Here is an 18,026-nt window from a genome sequence, read left to right on the forward strand (position 1 = left end):
CCAGCTCTTTCAGTGGAACTGCTGGCGGTCGAGTGCTGTGGGGCCTCTCATTGGGCCTCCTACATTGCTGTTCCACTTGCTGTCCTTAATTGGATAGTGAACATGAAGGTGGCCAATTAGGAGCCTGTCTCCTGTAAAATTGAATCAGTGGGTGCACTGCCAGGAAGTATGGGCTTGGGACTCGCATATGGTCCCCGTATCGGTGTCTCAACGCCCACAGGAAATTCTGCCTTATGCGTTTCCTCACCGAATGGAGAGAAATTCATGGGAGGAAATAATCACTGGATTTCACAGACGTCCTGATGGCACATGAGTAACTTAGATGTCCAGGAACAGATTGTTTATCTGTTTATCTTGGCTCTCTGCTACAGACATAGTTAGCTGCAGAAAGCTGAAGGTGATAAAAATGGTACAATTGACAGATGTTGAGATTTTAATACATTGTGCCGTTTGGTGCTCAGAAAGTTGTCACTGCGTAACCTCGTAAAACAAACATCAGCACTAAACCACATTTATGTTTGGTGAAATGAATATAGATTTCTATAATTTCATTCAAACATGAACATTGGCCAGCATTTTTCATGGGAGGTACTGGCCCTGCCCTCAGCTGAAAAGTTGGGGGTGAGTCTGCCAGGAAGTTCAGAACTGATTTAATAGCCATCAGTCTGTTATGTAGCTAAGCTCGTAGCTTCCATCTGGGAGGGTGACCTGCTCTGAGAGTTGCCAGCCAAGCACATGGTCAACTGCCCTCCAGTCCTAGCAGCACCACCGGGAGTGGTAGCCACTACTGGGACTGCAGCAATCCCCCACAGGGAGTACCGTGGAGGCCAGATACAAGGTAAGTCGGGACAACATTGCCAGGACCAGTCAGGAGGTTCCCCAGTGAGCCGGGTAGGGGCTGCGATTGCGAGGATGGGGTTGAGATGAACAAGCAGGGGCAGTGATCACTGTTGGGTTGCACATAGAGTGCCTGAGAGGGACAACATCCCTCTCCCCCATGCTCACAGCCAGTGCCAGGGTTTACCTGTCAGCCTCGCTGCGTAGCAGTGGGCACCTTCCTCTTGCTGGTAAAATACTGACGGCAGGAATAGGCCCTTAAGTTGTTGTTAATTGGCCACTTAAGGGCCTCTCTTGGCCCAAGGACAGCTGGGCTGTCCGATGTCTACCATGCCACTGGTAAAACACCAGACTGCCTGCCCACTCTGGGGTTGGGGGGGGGGGTGGGGGGGCATCAAATTCTGACCATTATCTTGCTAATATAAAACTCAACTTTGGTATCCAACTCACAAACTATTTCCATTTACTTCATAACTTCTTGAGTGTTTAACTAGTAGGAATCGATTTCCTATTGTAGCCTGGAAATACATACAAATAACATAATGTGCATTAATCCATCAGTTCTGGTATTGAGTTGGAAACCACTTTGTGATTCTAAATGGAATGTAGTTAGAAATGTCTTGATTTTCTGAGTCCTTCCAAATATGATCAGTTTGGATTTCTGACGTCACTCCTGTCCATCCCAGATAAGTACAGTGACATATGCTTCTAAAAGACTCAAGAAAGAAGTGTCCTTTAGTTATAAAGATACTTGTTGCAATATTTTTGTGTGGTCTTAATCCAATTCTGATAGATGTGGTCCACCGTGCGCTAAGCACTAAGTTATGAATCTCACTCAGAGAGGCCAAGAATGACTTACTGCAGGAAATGCTGTTGTAGATAAAGGTGCTTTTCTGCAACTGAAATGCCATTTTGGTGCAGAATAGAGGGAGGTTTACTGTGCCTGAGGTACATGGGGATGTGCTGCTGAGGCTTTTGTGCTAAACATCGAAAAAAAACAATTTCCTGACAAACAACCCTTACCTTAATGCCACAGAATTCATCAAAAAGAAGTTGAATGCCAATAATTGAATATGGGGATACAAAATCACATGTTCAATTTCAAACTTCTAATCAAGACTTGTGCTGTCTAGTATTTAAGGGAATTTAAAGGAAGTTCGATACCTGAAGACAAGTTTATTTTTCTACTTTTTTTCCATTGTAAACTTCTCTATATTACTTTATTCCAGAACAGCGAACCTTCAGCCTACCTGAGCACCCGAAAGAGAAAAGGTACAGTAAAGTATAACACACATCAGTCTTGCTGGGATACAATAATTGAACTAGACATCTACGAAGCATGATTAAACCAGCTGAGTTAACATACCAACTCAGAAACTGCCTTTGGAGATGTTCAAAATTCATACTGTAGCAGTCACAGGATTTTTGCAAAATAGAGAGTGTGTGCCTCTAGAGGCAGCCCATACTGTACTTCCCTCAGTGAACATGTTGACATATGTATTTACAGAGTATTCATCTATATATTTAACTGCATATGTGTATTCCCAAACAAAAACATGAACAGTGGTAATTATCATGAGCTCTATTGCTTACATTTACAATTCTAGTACAAAGTTTAGTGCCATTTATTGATACATGAAAACATAGTTACATAAGCTTCGCAACCAGTAGTAGGTGTACACAATATTCGTCACTTTTCAAAGAGATACCACAATTGTCAATCTTCTCCATCCAACCGCTACCCTGTCCTAGGTCCTAAAGACATTGAACTTCCTGTCACCCAATTTCTCCTCCAGCTTCCCAATCTTTCTTAGCAACTTAATCTTCTCCATTTCTCCAGGTTTACGCTTTTCCCACTCCTTCATTAATTCAACCTGCTGTGTTATTCTCTTCTTCCAACCTAGTTACTGGTACACCTCTTCAACTCTTCCCATTCAAGCTGGTACTGTACCCTTCCCTAGCGTTGATGTTGGTGCTCACTTTTCCTCCCCCAACCCCTCAAACTCCATTCCAGTTTCTTTCTTCCTCCTCTCAAAACATTGTCCTCAGCTTTTGTCCCTTTCCCTCTTACCTTCCATTCCCTCTCCTCTCTATTGTTATCCTTTCACCTTTCCTTTATTGCCATCAATTTTCACTTCCATTTTGCCCCATTCCTACCATTCTGCTTAATCCTTTGCATTCTGCCTCTCTTCTCTAGAGTTCTGTCTAGGCCCTTACGTTGTGCATGTTTTCTCCCTCTGGCAACCATTTCCCTTTGCCTGTTCCTAGGAAACAATGGTGCCTCCTGCAGTGGACTGGCATCTCTCCTTCACTTTGTGCCACTTCCAGCATTAATGATCTGGATTGCCATTTCTGTACTTAAAGCAAGAATCCCCATTATTGTGAGTATTATGTCCCACCAGTTGGAGACATTGACATGAACCTGCCTGCTAAAAAGTGCTGGATGTATGCAAGTCTCAACTATGCTAAGGCTTTTTTTTGAATTGCCATTCGATCAGGAAGGGAGAATTGTTTAATTTGGAGTTCCATGCATCGGTTCATTCCTTGGTTGGTCAATATACTGCTCCCAAGTACATGACACAAGTGCTCTAATGTCAATACTATGGGCGGGATTTTCCAGCCCCACCTGCTGCCGGGATCGTCTGGTCCTGCCGAAACTCAATGGACTTTTGGCTGGCCTGCCACATTCCCTGCAACGGGCTGGAAAATCCCGGCTTTTGTGTGTGTACTTGGATTTCCAAAAGACATTTGATAAGGTGTCACATCAAAATAAGAGTTCATTGTTCAAGGGGTAACATATTAGCATGAATGGAAGATTGGTTAGCTAACGGGAAGCAGCGAGTAGAGATAAATGGGTGATTTTCAGGTTGACAAGCTGTAACTAGTGGAGAGCCATAGGGGTCAATGCTGGGGCCTCAACTATTTATAATCTATATCAATGTTTTGGATGAAGGGACAGAAGGCATTGTTGCTAAATTTGCTGAGAAAAGATAGGGGAGTCGGATATGAAGAGGACATAATTCTGCAAAGGAATATTGATAGGCTAAGTGAGAAATTTGGCAGATGATGTGTAATATGTGAAAATGTGAGCTTAACAATTTTGGCAGGAAGAATAGAAAAGCAGTATATTATTCAAATGGAGAGAGATTGCAGAACTTTGTAGTACTGAGGGATCTGAGTGTCCAGGCACATGAATCACAAAAAGTTAAAATGCAGGTACAGCAAGTGATTAAGAAGGGAAATTGAATGTTGCCATTTATTGCAAGGGGAATTGAGTATAAAAATAGTGACGTTTTGTTACAGTTGTGCAAGGCCTTAGTGAGACCACATTTGGAGTACTGTGTACAGCTTTGCTCTCTTTACTTAAGAAAGGATATAATTGCATTAGAAGCAGTTTAGCGACTGATTCCTGGGATGAAGGGCTTATCTTATGAGGAAAGGTTGGACAGGTTGGGCCTGCATTCATTGGAATTTAGAAGAATGAGAGTTGATCTTATTGAAACATATAACATCCTGAGGGTACTTGACAGGGTGGCTGCTAAGAGGATGTTTCCCCCTGTGGGAGAGATTAGGACTAGGGGACAGTTTAAAAATAAGGGCCTCTGATTTAAGACAGAGATGAGGAGAATTTTTTTTTCAGAGAGTCGTTCGTATGTGGAATTTTCTTCCTCATGGAACAGTGGAGGCAGGGTTGTTGAATGTTTTTCAAGGCTGAGTTAGATAGATTCTTGATTAATAAGGGAGTCAAAGGTATTAGGGAGTAGACAAAGAAGTAGAGTTGAGGTCACAATCAGATCAGCCATGATCTTATCAAAGAGAGGAGCAGGCTTGAGAGGCCAAATGGCCTACTCCCGCTCCTAATTTGTATGTTTGTATGCATGTTTGTTTGTATTACGTATGGGAGAGAGTGAGCTTTTGATGGATGCTAGCCCAACTGCTTTTATTGACTGTGGCTGTGCCTGCCACTGGCAGTATTTGCCCAGTACGACATAGGGCACATGATGCTTTTCCAGAACACCATGACCAACTCAAAAGAAGTAAGTGACTGTCAGCTAGCTTCAAGAATGCAAAACATGAAAAGGCCACTCAGACCATGAAATCCACTCCTTCCAGAGAACTTGCTCAGTTTCTCTTTTCATGGATGCAACTAAACTTCATGGCCTGGATTTCGAGGTCACCAGCATAGCAGTGGTATTCACTGACCTTAAAAGAAAACTGCCTGTAAAGATCTGGTGATCTCTGTGGCATGGATTTCCCTTGTCCAATGTCAGTTTGACTCTGGCACAAATAAATTAAGGGAGTCTCCAGGATTAAGAAAAGTGATGTCATTAAACTGGGTAAGCAACTAAGTCACATCTCAAGGGCAATTAGGGATGGGCAATAAATGCCAGGCTAGCCAGCGACGCCCACACCCCGTTAAAATGTATTAAAAAAAAGTATTTTCATAGACTGCAAACTAGGAAGTAAAATACCCTGATATCCTTCACTTTCAATTTAATATACAAAAAAACAAAATAAATTATTGGGACACACACATGGGATTAGGGATAGAAGCTGGGATATCATGAACAAACTTTTAAAAAAATGTGATTTTTCTCAAATTAAAATGGAGAACTTTGACATTCGACAAATATAAAATTAGTTTTCTAGGACCACAAAGATTTGTCAGTAGTAATTAAGAGTTTCTAATGCCATTAAAAATTCAGTTACATTTCATCCAATAAAGTGTAGCTTCCTCAAGAGTGTTTACGATGAGATTGATAGCGTAAAAGGGCAATTTTTGTCAGTTCAGTGATTATAATCTGATTGCAGTCTGGGAGGACATTAACAGTGCACCCTATGAAGAGGTGCAGGATCATTGACGATTACGTTTGGATTTCCACGTTAACTGTTCATGTGAGAGCAAGAAATTGCTGTCAGTTTCAGAAGAACAATGATGGTGAATGTTGACAGTCTTTCCATCATTACTATCACAAAGCCAAGTCACTTAATCCCATGAGGACTCTGCTACCCATGTCCTAATCAAGTCCTACTCCCCTGTCACCCCTATGCTCAGAGATCTATATTGGCTCCTAGTTTGGGAACATCACAGCTTTAAAATGTTCATCCTTATGTTCAAATCCCTGTTTGGCCCATCACTCCCTACCTCTAAAATAACTTCCAGCCCTACAACGCCCTGAGATCCCTTTTCTCTTTCAATACCAATCTCTTGCCCATTCCCTATTTCCTCCGTTCTGCCATCGGCAATCATGTGTTAGTACCTGGGCCCAAAGCTCTGAAATTCCCTCCCTAAACTTCTTCAGCTCTCTATCTCTCTCACTCCTCCTTTAAGTCACTCCTTAAAACCTACTCCTTTGATAGCTTTTGGTTCCCTACCCTAATGGTGTCAAATTTTTGCCTGATGTTGCTCCGATGAAGTGTTTTGGTATGTTTTACTAATTTAAATCCATTTTATAAATGCAAGATGTTATTGTTGTAAATTGGCCAAATTTACATTGAATATTACATAAACAGGTTTCCAGGCTTTATTATGTTCTCTGGAATTTAAACGAAAACAACCAGGTGAAATCAGCTATGGGAATGTATTAACTTTTTCTGGTCAAAAGTAAAATTGATTTTTCAGAAAGATTGGTTTAATAGTGTAATATCAGCAGAACAAGTTTGTAAGAAACAAACAAAACAATTTAACTATATAATGAACACTGACAACCCTCTTCACTTATTGCAGTGCTAAAAGAAGTTGACATAAGTACTTATTAGCTGCATCACAACACCTTATGCCTCACCTCAACTTTCATGCAGAGTTTAATGGTGGACTCTACACTAATGCTGAATGTTTGTACAGATGCCTTAAAATGGAAAGCAGCTACCTGTGTCTGCTCAGACCATAATATATCAACATTGGTGTTTCAAAAGCTTTTTTTAGTTTAACCCTTGTCTTCAGTTTCATCTTATGGATGAGGAGTGTAATTCTGGGCAGAGTTCTCCGGTCGGCGAGCGGGGGCGGGGCCTGCTCGCTGACGCATAAAATGATGCGCGGTGATGTCGGGCGGGCGTCCTGACATCACCACGCGTCATTTAGATTTTCAGTTTGGTGGTGTGCCCGCTGAATTGTCAAAGGCTTATTAAGGCCATTTAAATAGTAATTAATTCAAATAGCTGAGCTGCCCGTCCAACCTTAAGGGCAGGCGAAGGGCCCTGGCGGCCTTCGCATTTTTCATCAAACCTCATCCCCGGGCAGGATGAGGGTTCATGAAGTGTTTTAAAAGTCAATAAAAATGTTAAAAATAATTCTTTCACATGTCCCAGCTCATGTGACAGTGTCACATGAGGAGACATGTTTTAAAAGTTTTTGTTTCTCTCCGTGCGTCAGGGAGATCTCTGCACTCTTTTGCACGCATGCACAAAAGAGCGCAGGGAACAAGTCAGGGAATCACCCCCACTGCCTGCTCAGGGAGTGCTCAGTGCTTAACTGGCCTGTCCACATAAAATGGCGGCGGCAATCGGGGGTGCCCGCCCCCGCACAACACCCCTCCCCCCCGAACGGGGGGAAAATTCAGCCCTCAGGTTTAATCGGGTTTAACCATATAATCAGAAGTCTGCATTCCAAGTTTGGTCATACTGATGAGACGTAGTTTAAATACTCTAATTACAGACAAATTTCTTAAGATGTTCCCTAATACTTAATTAGCTTTGTTAAGCATGGCTTCTCATTGATTGCACACTTTTAATGAATGATTGGTAATCATATTTGAACCATTTTCCATTCCAGTGTTGCCAGTGCATATCATTTCTTATTTCCTTTTTATAGTTTGTACAATTTAACATGTTTCTTGCATTAAGTATTGCCATATTAACATGGGAAGCTACAAGACTAGGAAAGATTCTGTAGTCCATTATGCAAGTCCCAAAAAATTAATCTCTCAAATAGCCACTCTCTCAAAAAGCATCAATTCTCCCATAAAGTTTTCCACCCACTATCAGCCTCCACTGCCTATGTGTGAAGTCCAATCCACGTGTTCACCAAATTCTGCATATAGTAGTTAAGTCTATATATATACTGCCTGTGTCTCTCTTCTAGTTTTGAAGTTTGTGCCGAAAAGCTCGGATGTCTTGAATTAGATTTCAGTTTGGTTGACCCTCTCTGCATGCTCCAGCACTTAGATATTCCAGCTGTAGTATGGCGAGCAGAATTGCACAAAGTAACTTTGTTGTACATATTCATTTTCACCACCTAGTGTTTATGTCCTATACATATCACTTTACATCGCAAGATGTGGTTAGCTTTTCTTGCTGCTACTGCTATATATTGTGTTGGTTTCAGCTGGCTATCCATTAATATTCCATAAATCCTTCCCTTTTGTTATGTCTTATAGCTAAGAGCTGTTTAATTTATATTCATACCATTTATTTGCTGTCCTGTGGGCTTATTATCTTGCATTTGTTCATATTAAGTGCTGTTTGCCACTCATTTTTCCACCTTCCCAAAGAATCCAGATCTCTTTATATTTGATTTACATCTTCCTTATTATTTCAAATTTAACCTCCCATTTGGTCTCAGGTGCAAACCTAGATGGATTTGTATCTGCCCACAGCTCCAAATCATTTACACACATTGCAAACAGCAGTAGTCCCAGCACTGAACCATACGGCACCTTGCTAGTGACCCCCTGCCATACTCTCAAAAGGAGGCAAAATGACCAGTTTCGGTCTCCTATGTATTCTTGCATGTTCCTCTCATTTAGACAATTTTCACCCCATCTTGCACACCTGCCTCCAATTCCATACTTATCTTTCTTGTGGACTAATCACTTGTGTGGCTTGGGATCAAAGACCATTCTGTAGATTTAATTTACTTCGATCCTGTTGACTGGTATCAACCTCCCTTGCACAAATTACTTGGCCACTTGCCTTAAAATTGCCAGCAAATTTTGTAGCATTCCTTATTAATCATGTAACATCATACTGATAATGTGAATATAGACCTAACGACAAACTTTGAGTAACATTAGATAACACGTATTCACAATACCACATAGTTACAAATGGTCAGTTAATATTCTATTTCACTTGAATTATCCAGGTAAAAAATCCAGTAAGCCTATACCACTAACATGGGAATTTACACAGAATTTCATAAAGGAGGTTTTCTAAGTCTACATAGGAGTTTTCTCCCAATGTTCAAAAATACATTTCTCTATCAGATAATCTGTGGCAATTAAGAACAAGGTGATAACTGCATTGTATGAATGTATGATCCTGTAGTTCTGTCAGTCATATTGTATATTGCAGCAAAATTTCAGGCATTTATCATTTTCTGTAGGGAACTTAGTTTTCGCAATCGGTCACAGTCAGCTGATGAGGAAGGCTGTTCGGAGCTAGCAGACTCGCTGCAGCATCTGACTTTGTCGGAGTTTCTTAAAGAGTATGTTTCAGTCCTCTAATAAATATGTGTGTGTTGGGGGGCTGTGTGTATGTGTGTGTGGGGGGCGGTGGTGGGAGTTGGTGGGGTTGTGTGTGTGTGGAAGTAATGTCCATCTAACTTTAACCCCATTAAATAACACTCTAACACTCACAAACTGGAAAACCTCCCACTGAGGCCTTTTACATGAAGCTGATGTGCTGGAACAGATTTTTCTGTTGACCAAGTTTCAGTATTTTAACGACCAAGGGTAGAATTTTTTCCCTATCCGTAGTCAGTGGGAGAGAATTCCATCCATCATTCTTGAACTAATTGATGTGATGGTACTGGGCAGTTTATTTGCTATTTTAACATGATTGATACTTCTGCCTAGTCATTGTCTGGAGAAGCTCATTCTGGAATGTAGATGCTTGATACCCAACTCTTCAAAATTTGAGAAATGGAAAGCTTGCCAAAATTCTTTTATTTGTCTTGAAAAAGTCTAGCTGCTTGTAATTACCTGGTAACAAACCCTAGAAACAAATTACTTAAGTGATTACATTTAATTTATGATAGATAAGATGTTTTGCTGACACAAATATTATTTGATACAGCATCAACCTTAGATAAATGAGCTAGAATTATCATTGGCATCGTGTAAACAGCTTCATTGTAGGCCTGACTGCACTAATCAAATTTCTACTTGTAACATGGAAATGTTCATACAACAAACATTATGTACAAAAATTGTCTGTAAGTAGGAATATTATAAAACTCACATAACTTAAATGAAAGATAGAAGACCTCACCAAATTTCTACTTGCAAGTTTGAAAATTGTTAACACTAAGCAATACAAAACCACTCACTTTTAGCTAAAGGCCTATCATCTGGCTGACTGGAGTGATAGGAAGGTACTATATTTATTTTGTACATTACAGACAAGAGACACAGTGATGTTTACAGACAGGTTACTTCACTCATCTACCTAGTCCTTTGTATCTTGGCACTCACTTGACTAGTGATACTAATAGCAGCACCAAGTGCAATTAGGTTTCCCCAAGCCCTTACTTTTGATTTTATTTGTGAGGGGAGAGCATCTTGTAGACTAGAACTCTGCCGGGGGAGTGAGTGGAAGCTTTGGTGACCTGTGCATACTGAGGCGCTGGCAGTGGGATCTAGAGCTCTTTTACAACTATCTAATTTTGAGAGATCATCCTCCTAAACCTGGGCATGTGGCTGACCCCAGGATCCAGCCTTTTGGGGTAAATAGCTCCAGTTATGCAGTGAGGCAGCAGAGTGGTGACAGTGGCTTGTCTGAATGCCCGTGTGCAAGCTTGCCCTCATGTTCCTTATTAATCATAACAATGGTGCTTTCTTTAACAAAGCCATAAATACACTTGTAATGGTATAAGAAAATTGGCTCATCTATAAACTGAAGCTGTACTTTCTAATAAAGATATTCCTAATTTCTAGTTAGGAATTAGCACCAACATGATGCAGATCTTCTTCTGGAATAGGCTTCATGACACTGATGATTTGCAACTTGGGAATACAAATATGTGACTGAACCAGCTTTTCTATATTTACATAATATGTTTTTAAAAAAATTATATTTGCATCCACTTCTCCCAATAAAATCTTACTTCTGGCTGTCACTGTTTAGCATACATTTGTACTGATTTTTCAATTATAAGTTCCTAGATTTGCATTTAAAATGAAAAGCATCTATGTAATTTTTTCATCCTGTAATTACACATCATGCTGGTTACATCACACTAGACTGTAATACTTGGTGTACCATTTTCAAAGCAGGTGATACTGTGCCACATACGATCAGACCCATAAGAATTCAACCTATTACCTGACAGTTCCTGCTATTGCCTCTCAATGAGTTTAGAGCCTTCAGCTAACCCTTCTACCCCTGCACTATGAGGTACCCATTTTTCCCCTCTGCCTGTTCTGTGGTGCTGTTCCCAGACCTGTTGTGACCTTGTCCTCCAAACCCTGCTGTGCCAACATTGACAGGGAATGGATTTTAAGCTGTTTAGGCATTTGCATGCTTTTACTTTAGGATTGGCACTTTTCTCTTGGATTTGGCATCATTAATCATTCCCATAAACTGATTTCATGTCCTCTACAACCTAGAGAATGTGAGCTGGAGGCTAAAACCATAAGACATAGGAGCAGAAATTAGGCCATTCAGTCCATCGAGTCCGCTCCGACATTCAATCATGGCTGATAAGTTTCTCAACTCCACTCTCCCGCCTTCTCCCCATAACCTTTGATCCCGTTACCAATCAAGGACCTATCTATCTTGGTTTTAAATACACTCAATGACCTGGCCTCCACAGCCTTCTGTGGCAATGAATTCCATAGATTCACCACTCGCTGGCTAAAGAGGTTTCTCCTCATCTGTGTTCTAAAAGGTCTTCCCTTTACTCTGAGGCTGTGCCCTCGGGTCCTAGTCTCTCCTACTAATGGAAATATCTTCCCCACATCCACTCTATCCAGGCCTTTCAGTATTCTGTAAGTTTCAATCAGATCCCCCCTCATCCTTCTAAACTCCACCGAGTATAGACCCAGAGTCCTCAAATGTTCCTCATATGTTAAGCCTTTCATTCCTGGGATCGTTCTCGTGAACCTCCTCTGGACCCTCTCCAGGGCCAGAACATCCTTCCTGAGGTGCGGGGCCCAAAATTGCTCACAATATTCTAAATGTGGTCTGACCAGAGCCTTATAAAGCCTCATCAGCACATCCCTGCTTTTATATTCTAGTCCTCTCGAAATAAATGCCAACATTGCATTTGCCTTCCTAACTACCAACTCAACCTGCAAGTTAATCTTAAGAGAATCCTGGACGAGGACTCCCAAGTCCGTTTGCTCTCCCAATTTCTGAATTCTCTTCCCATTTAGAAAATAGTCTATGCCTCTATTCTTCCTACCAAACTGCATGACCTCCCCTTGATGAAACCATGCTGACTTTGCCCGATTTTACCGTGCACTTCCAAGTATTCTGAAATCTCATCCTTAATAATGGACTTTAAAATCTTACCAACGACTGAGGTCAGGTTAATCAGCCTGTAATTTCCCGTCTTTTGCCTCACTCCCTTCTTAAACAGGGGGGTTACATTAGCAATTTTCCAGTCCTCTGGGACCCTCCCTGACTCAAGTGATTCCTGAAAGATCACCACTAACGCCTCCACTATCTCTTCAGCTATCTCCTTCAGAACTCTGGGGTGTAATCCATCTGTTCCAGGTGATTTATCCACCGTCAGACCTTTCAGTTTTCCTAGCACCTTCTCCTTGGTAATGGCCACCATACTCACCTCTGCCCCCTGACTCTCTTGAGCTTTGGTGATGTTACTCGTGTCTTCCACCGTGCAGACTGACGCAAAGTACCTATTCAGTTCCTCTGCTATTTCTTTGTTCCCCACTACTACTTCTCCAGTGTCATTTTCCAGCAGCCCAATGTCCACTTTTGCCTCTCTCTTACCCTTTATATATCTAAAAAAACCTCTTGCAATCTTCTTTTATATTACTGGTTAGTTTACCCTCATATTTAATCTTCTCCCTCCTTATTTCTTTTTTAGTTCTCCTCTGTTGGTCTTTATAGGCTTCCCAATCCCCTGGTTCCCCACTGCTCTTTGCCGCATTGTATATTTTCTCTTTAGCTTTTATGTTGTCCCTGACTTCCCTTGTCAGCCATAGTTGCCTTGTCCTCCCTTTAGTGTGCTTCTTCTTCCTAGGGTTGAATTTTTGCTGTGTTTCCCAAATTACTCCCAGAAACTCCTGCTATTGCTGTTCCAGTGTCTTTCCTGCTAGGCTCATCTCCCAGTCAATTCTGACCAGCTCCTCCCTCATGCCTCTGTAGTTGCCTTTATTCAACTGTAATACCGTTACATCTGATTCCAGCTTTTTCCTCTCAAATTGCAGGGTAAATTTGATCATATTATGGTCACTTCCTCCTTAGGGTTTCTCCACCTTAAGCTCCCTTATCAAATCTGCCTCATTACACATCACTAAATCTAGAATTGCCTGTTCCCTAGTGGGCTCCACCACAAGCTGCTCCTAAAAGCCATCTCGTAGACATTCCACAAATTCCTTTTCTTGAGATCCACTACCAACCTGATTTTCCCAGTCTACCTGCATATTGAACTCCCCCATGATCGCTGTAACCTTGCCTTTCTTACACGTTTTTTCTATCTCCTGGTGTATCTTGTGCCCCACATCCTGACTATTGTTCGGAGGCCTGTACATAACTCCCATTATGGTTTTTTTACCTTTGCAGTTCCTCAACTCTACTCACACAGATTCTACATCTGACCTTACGTCATTTCTTGCTATCGATTTAATTTCATTTCTTATTAACAAAGCAACCCCACCCCCTCTGCTAACCTACCTATCTTTTCGATAGGAAGTATATCCTTGGACATTTAGCTCCCAGTCTTGATCGCCTTGCAGCCATGTCTCCGTGATGCCCACCACATCATACCTGCCAATTTCAATCTGCACCACAAGCTCATTTACCTTATTTCGTATACTGCGTGCATTCAGATACAACACCTTCAGTCCTGTATTTCCCGTCCCCTTTCTCATTGTCGTCCCTTTATCTGATGTGCTTGAAGTTAGATTCCTAGCCCTTTCGAAACACTCTGTCTTATTTTGTGTTCTGGAGACTTTAATAGCTTCTTGTTGGCTCTCCTTTCTTTTCAGTTTTTTCATAATTTTCGATGAAGTTGAATCCACCCCCCCCCCAACACGCTAACCTGCTGCTTTGTTCCCCATTAGTCATAGGATCCCTCATTACTCATACTAGGTATTGTGATCTCACAAGTGCCCCACATGTGTTTCCCTTATCTTCGAGAAGGCGAACTGATAAGCACTCTTATGATAAGCACTTGGCCAAGTTTGAACCAACAAATTAGTTTATCTTTCATAAAATATATGAACGTCCAGGAATGCAATTTCACTATGAGATTTATCTATTTCCTTTGAATAGTTAAATTGGTAACAACCAATAAACAAATTGTGTAAGCTTTGCCCTTGATCTAAGCTTGTATTGCTGAATTGACTGCTGGTAACTTTTGAAAAATAAGAGTGCTCTCCGCCCTTTCCACTTTCCCATTCCCAATATATGGCAACAGCTTTGCATTGTAAGCTTTGCAGGATTTCTTAACTGGCTTGCTACAGGAAATTACTTTGACCATTTCACCTCCTCTTCATTAATAAGCCTACTCCTCTTTCAGAAGGCTTCAATTTGCACATGTATTTTCTCCTAAACCTCTAGTTTTGACCCTTTCTCTTTGGATTTCAGGTATTGTGAGCCTGATTTCACTACCAAGTCGCGGAATTTCCTGACTTGGAAGACCTGCCTTGGTTTAAAGGACCCCATTACACCCACTTTTCACACTGAGAATGTGGGTTTGGGATACAATCTGGCCCATCGCCACAGGTGCAGATTGTAGGCAGCCATGGGGGATTGGGGTGGGTGGCAAGGGAGCAATTGCCAAGGTGGGCTGCTTTGGTTCTCTGGAATTTGTCCCAGCTGTTTTAGAAGCTGTTACACCCTCTAGCCCTCACCCTGCACACCCCCTCAACCACACCCTCCCTGCATGCACCCTCTATGCAAATTCATGCCCCCCACCAACCCCATGCCATTGATACGACCGCCATGCCATCTCATATCCCCATTCCACCTCCAAAGCCACTCACCCAGTATCCACTATGGACAGAAGTCAGGAGCCATGTGGAGTTGAAAAAATATAATCTAATAGATCTTTCACTTGATGATGTGAGAAACTCCCATTCATGAAACCCATTCAAAGATTTTAAATCCTTTGAAGTGGGCAATCTGTTATAAAAAAAAGAAACACACTGCTATTCAGTAGCCACTTCAAAGAAAGCTAATTCTTTAATAGCCTCTATAAACTGTCAATCAAATTTTAGCACCCCCCCCCCCACCCGAGGTAAGTGCTTTTGTAGCTTTTGAATCTAATCTAAGCATTCATAATGAGCACAGCTATTGGGAAATGTCAACAAAGAACTCTTTTGAAATAGAAAGAACAAATGGCAATTTTTTTCTAACCTATACCAGATGGCCTATCAAGCAATGCAGTCCAGCAGAAGGTGTTTTTTTTTTAAACTTTGAAAGCTTCAACCTTTTTTTTCATCTTTAAGCGACTGATGATTTAAATAACTTCAGGTCGCAATGCTTAAACAGACCTTAACTGCCCTTCAGAGTATTATGTCAACTCTATCAATTTATGATCCAGAATTTCTATTATCTGCATGTAAGCAGAATATATCCACATACATTTTATAAAGAAATTCATGTTTGTAGAGCTGCTCAGCAGGATAAATGGGTTGGCTCTACGAAATCAGGTTTTGTGTCAAATGCAAAGAAATTAAGTAACACATAGGGTTGTCTGCTAATCAATCCATTCGTGGTGTGTAGTAATTCATTGAATCATGTGTAATCGTCACACAGAAAATACTTTTCAAATACATCTTCATGCATGCTTCTACTAGCTTATTTGTGTTAAAGATCTCTTAATCCCAAACTCCTGCAGAATATAAAGAATGTGCTCTATTCTTTGAACAGTGGAGATTACACTGTGATGTGTTACTGCCTTAATGACAAATACTATCTAAAGTGCATGTTAGTATTTATTAATTGTGGTTCTTGTAGGAATAAATTCAGTTTATATTGAAGAATGCAGGAGAAACAGCACCAGGCATACCTAAAAATGAGATGTCAACCTGGTGAAGTTACAACACAGGACTACTTGCATGCCATACAGCGATCTCGCAACCAAACAGATCAAATCTAAGCTCTGCAGTCCTGCCACATCAGTCCTGAATGGTGGTGGACAATTAAACAACTCACTGAAGGAGGAGGCTCCACAAATATCCCCATTCTTCAATGAGCCCAGCATATCAGTACAAAAGATAAGGCTGAAGCATTTGCTACAATCTTCAGCCAGGAATGCCGAGTGGATGATCCATCTCAGCCTTCTCCGGAGGTCCCCAGCATCACAGTCTTTAGCCAATTCAATTCACCCCTTGTGATATCAAGAAATGGCTGACGGCACTGGATACTGCAAAGACTATGGGCCCTGACAATATTCCAGCAATAGTACTGAAGACTAATGCTTCAGAACTTGCCGCACCCCTAGCCAAGCTGTTCCAGTACAGCTTCAACACTGGCATCTACCAGCTATGTGGAAAATTGCTCAGGTATGCCCTGTACACAAAAAGCAGGACAAATCCAACCCAGCCAGTTACCGCCCCATCAGCCTACTTTTGATCATCAGACAAGTAATGGAAAAGGTCATCAACAGTGCTATCAAGCGGCACTTGCTTAGCAATAACCTGCTCACTGATGCCCAGTTTGGGTTCCAGCAGGGTCATTCAGCTCTTGACCTCATTACAGCTTTGGTTCAAACATGGACAAAAGAGCTGAACTCCCAAGGTGAGGTGAGAGTAACAACCCTTGACATCAAGGCAGCATTTGACAGAGTGTGGCATCAAGGAGCCCTAGCAAAACTGGAGTCAATGGGAATCGGGGGGAAACTCTCCACTGGTTGGAATCACACCTAGCACAAAGGAAGATGGTTGTGGTTGTTGGAGGTCAGACATCTCAGCTCCAGGACATCACTGCAGGAGTTCTTCAGGGTCGTGTCCTCAGCCCAACCATCTTCATCTGCTTCATCAATGACCTTCCTTCCATCGTAGTTTACTTCATAGCTGCAGTTTACACTTTTCTAGTTAAAGAAAATAAATTTGCCACTTCCCACCCAAGTCTAAAATTGGACAGAGATGGGAGATGAAAGAGGATCTGGCTTCAGTTCTGATCTTTTCTCTGCTGCTGATGAAAATTCATTGGAATTTAGAAATAAAATGGCCAAAATGGGCTATAGTTACAAAGTAGAATTTGGGACCTAGAAAGTAAACAATGCAGCACTTTTTAAGATGCTAAATGGCCTCTGAAGCCTCTGAAAATGAGAGAGGGTGGTGCATGATTGTTATGAGCCAGAAATGCACTGCCCACCATATTGGTGCAGACAAGAAAAATAGATGTCCAAGACTCATGATGAAACAGGCATCCTTTACATATGCAAACAAGGAGTCTAATGTTTGCTTGAGGGCAGCTGCATTCAGGAAAACCAGGTCCATGTGCTGCCTAACAAGGGTTCCTTAAAGTGACTGGTGCAGGCTGCCATCAACAATGTTAAGTGTTTGAAATGCGCTTAACTGAATAGGGAGCTGGGAGGAACAGGAGTGCTGTTCCCAAACACGCATTAAAATCCAGTGAGTGACCTTCTTGCCACCTACCCATCCAACTTCAAACTCTCTGAAAGTTTGAGAATGTGAGGGGTCCACCCACCCCCCTCCACATGCCCTTATATCTATTGAGGCCCTTAAGTGGCCTCATCCCATTGCCGGTGGTATTTTACCCGTGGCAGGGTGGTGGGAGGTGCACACCATGCAGGACACCCAGCAGCTTTAGCTGCACAGGCTGGTGTCGGGCAATGGGGTGCGATCTCCTTCGTGTGCCCCTAAGGCCCATCGGCAGCATTTCTCCCCCCCACTCCCAGTTCATTTCTCCCGTTAACCCTCCACCCTGCTCTCCTGAAATTGGCCCCCTAATCCCTCAATTCCCTTTCCCAAACCCCAACCTCAGACTTACCTGGGCTCCTCAGCATGGTGGAACTGCCTGTAGTCCCATAGGTGACCATTGCTTCCATTCATGCTGCAAGGACTAAGAAGCCATCAACTGTCCAATTG

At 41.9% G+C, this 18,026-nt stretch overlaps 1 protein-coding gene across 2 annotated transcripts in view; it reads left to right on the top strand.

The window, feature by feature from the left end:
* arhgef28a (Rho guanine nucleotide exchange factor (GEF) 28a) overlaps window positions 1–18,026 on the top strand; it is a 535,445-nt gene that overhangs the window by 306,291 nt on the left and 211,128 nt on the right. For both annotated transcript variants that reach the window (XM_041186008.1, XM_041186009.1), the window contains one exon: window positions 2,067–2,109. In XM_041186008.1, coding sequence (XP_041041942.1) covers window positions 2,067–2,109 — 43 coding nt within the window. The remainder of the gene's footprint in view (window positions 1–2,066; window positions 2,110–18,026) is intronic.

Source organism: Carcharodon carcharias, chromosome 4 (assembly GCF_017639515.1).
Source record: "Carcharodon carcharias isolate sCarCar2 chromosome 4, sCarCar2.pri, whole genome shotgun sequence".
NCBI lineage: Eukaryota > Metazoa > Chordata > Chondrichthyes > Lamniformes > Lamnidae > Carcharodon > Carcharodon carcharias.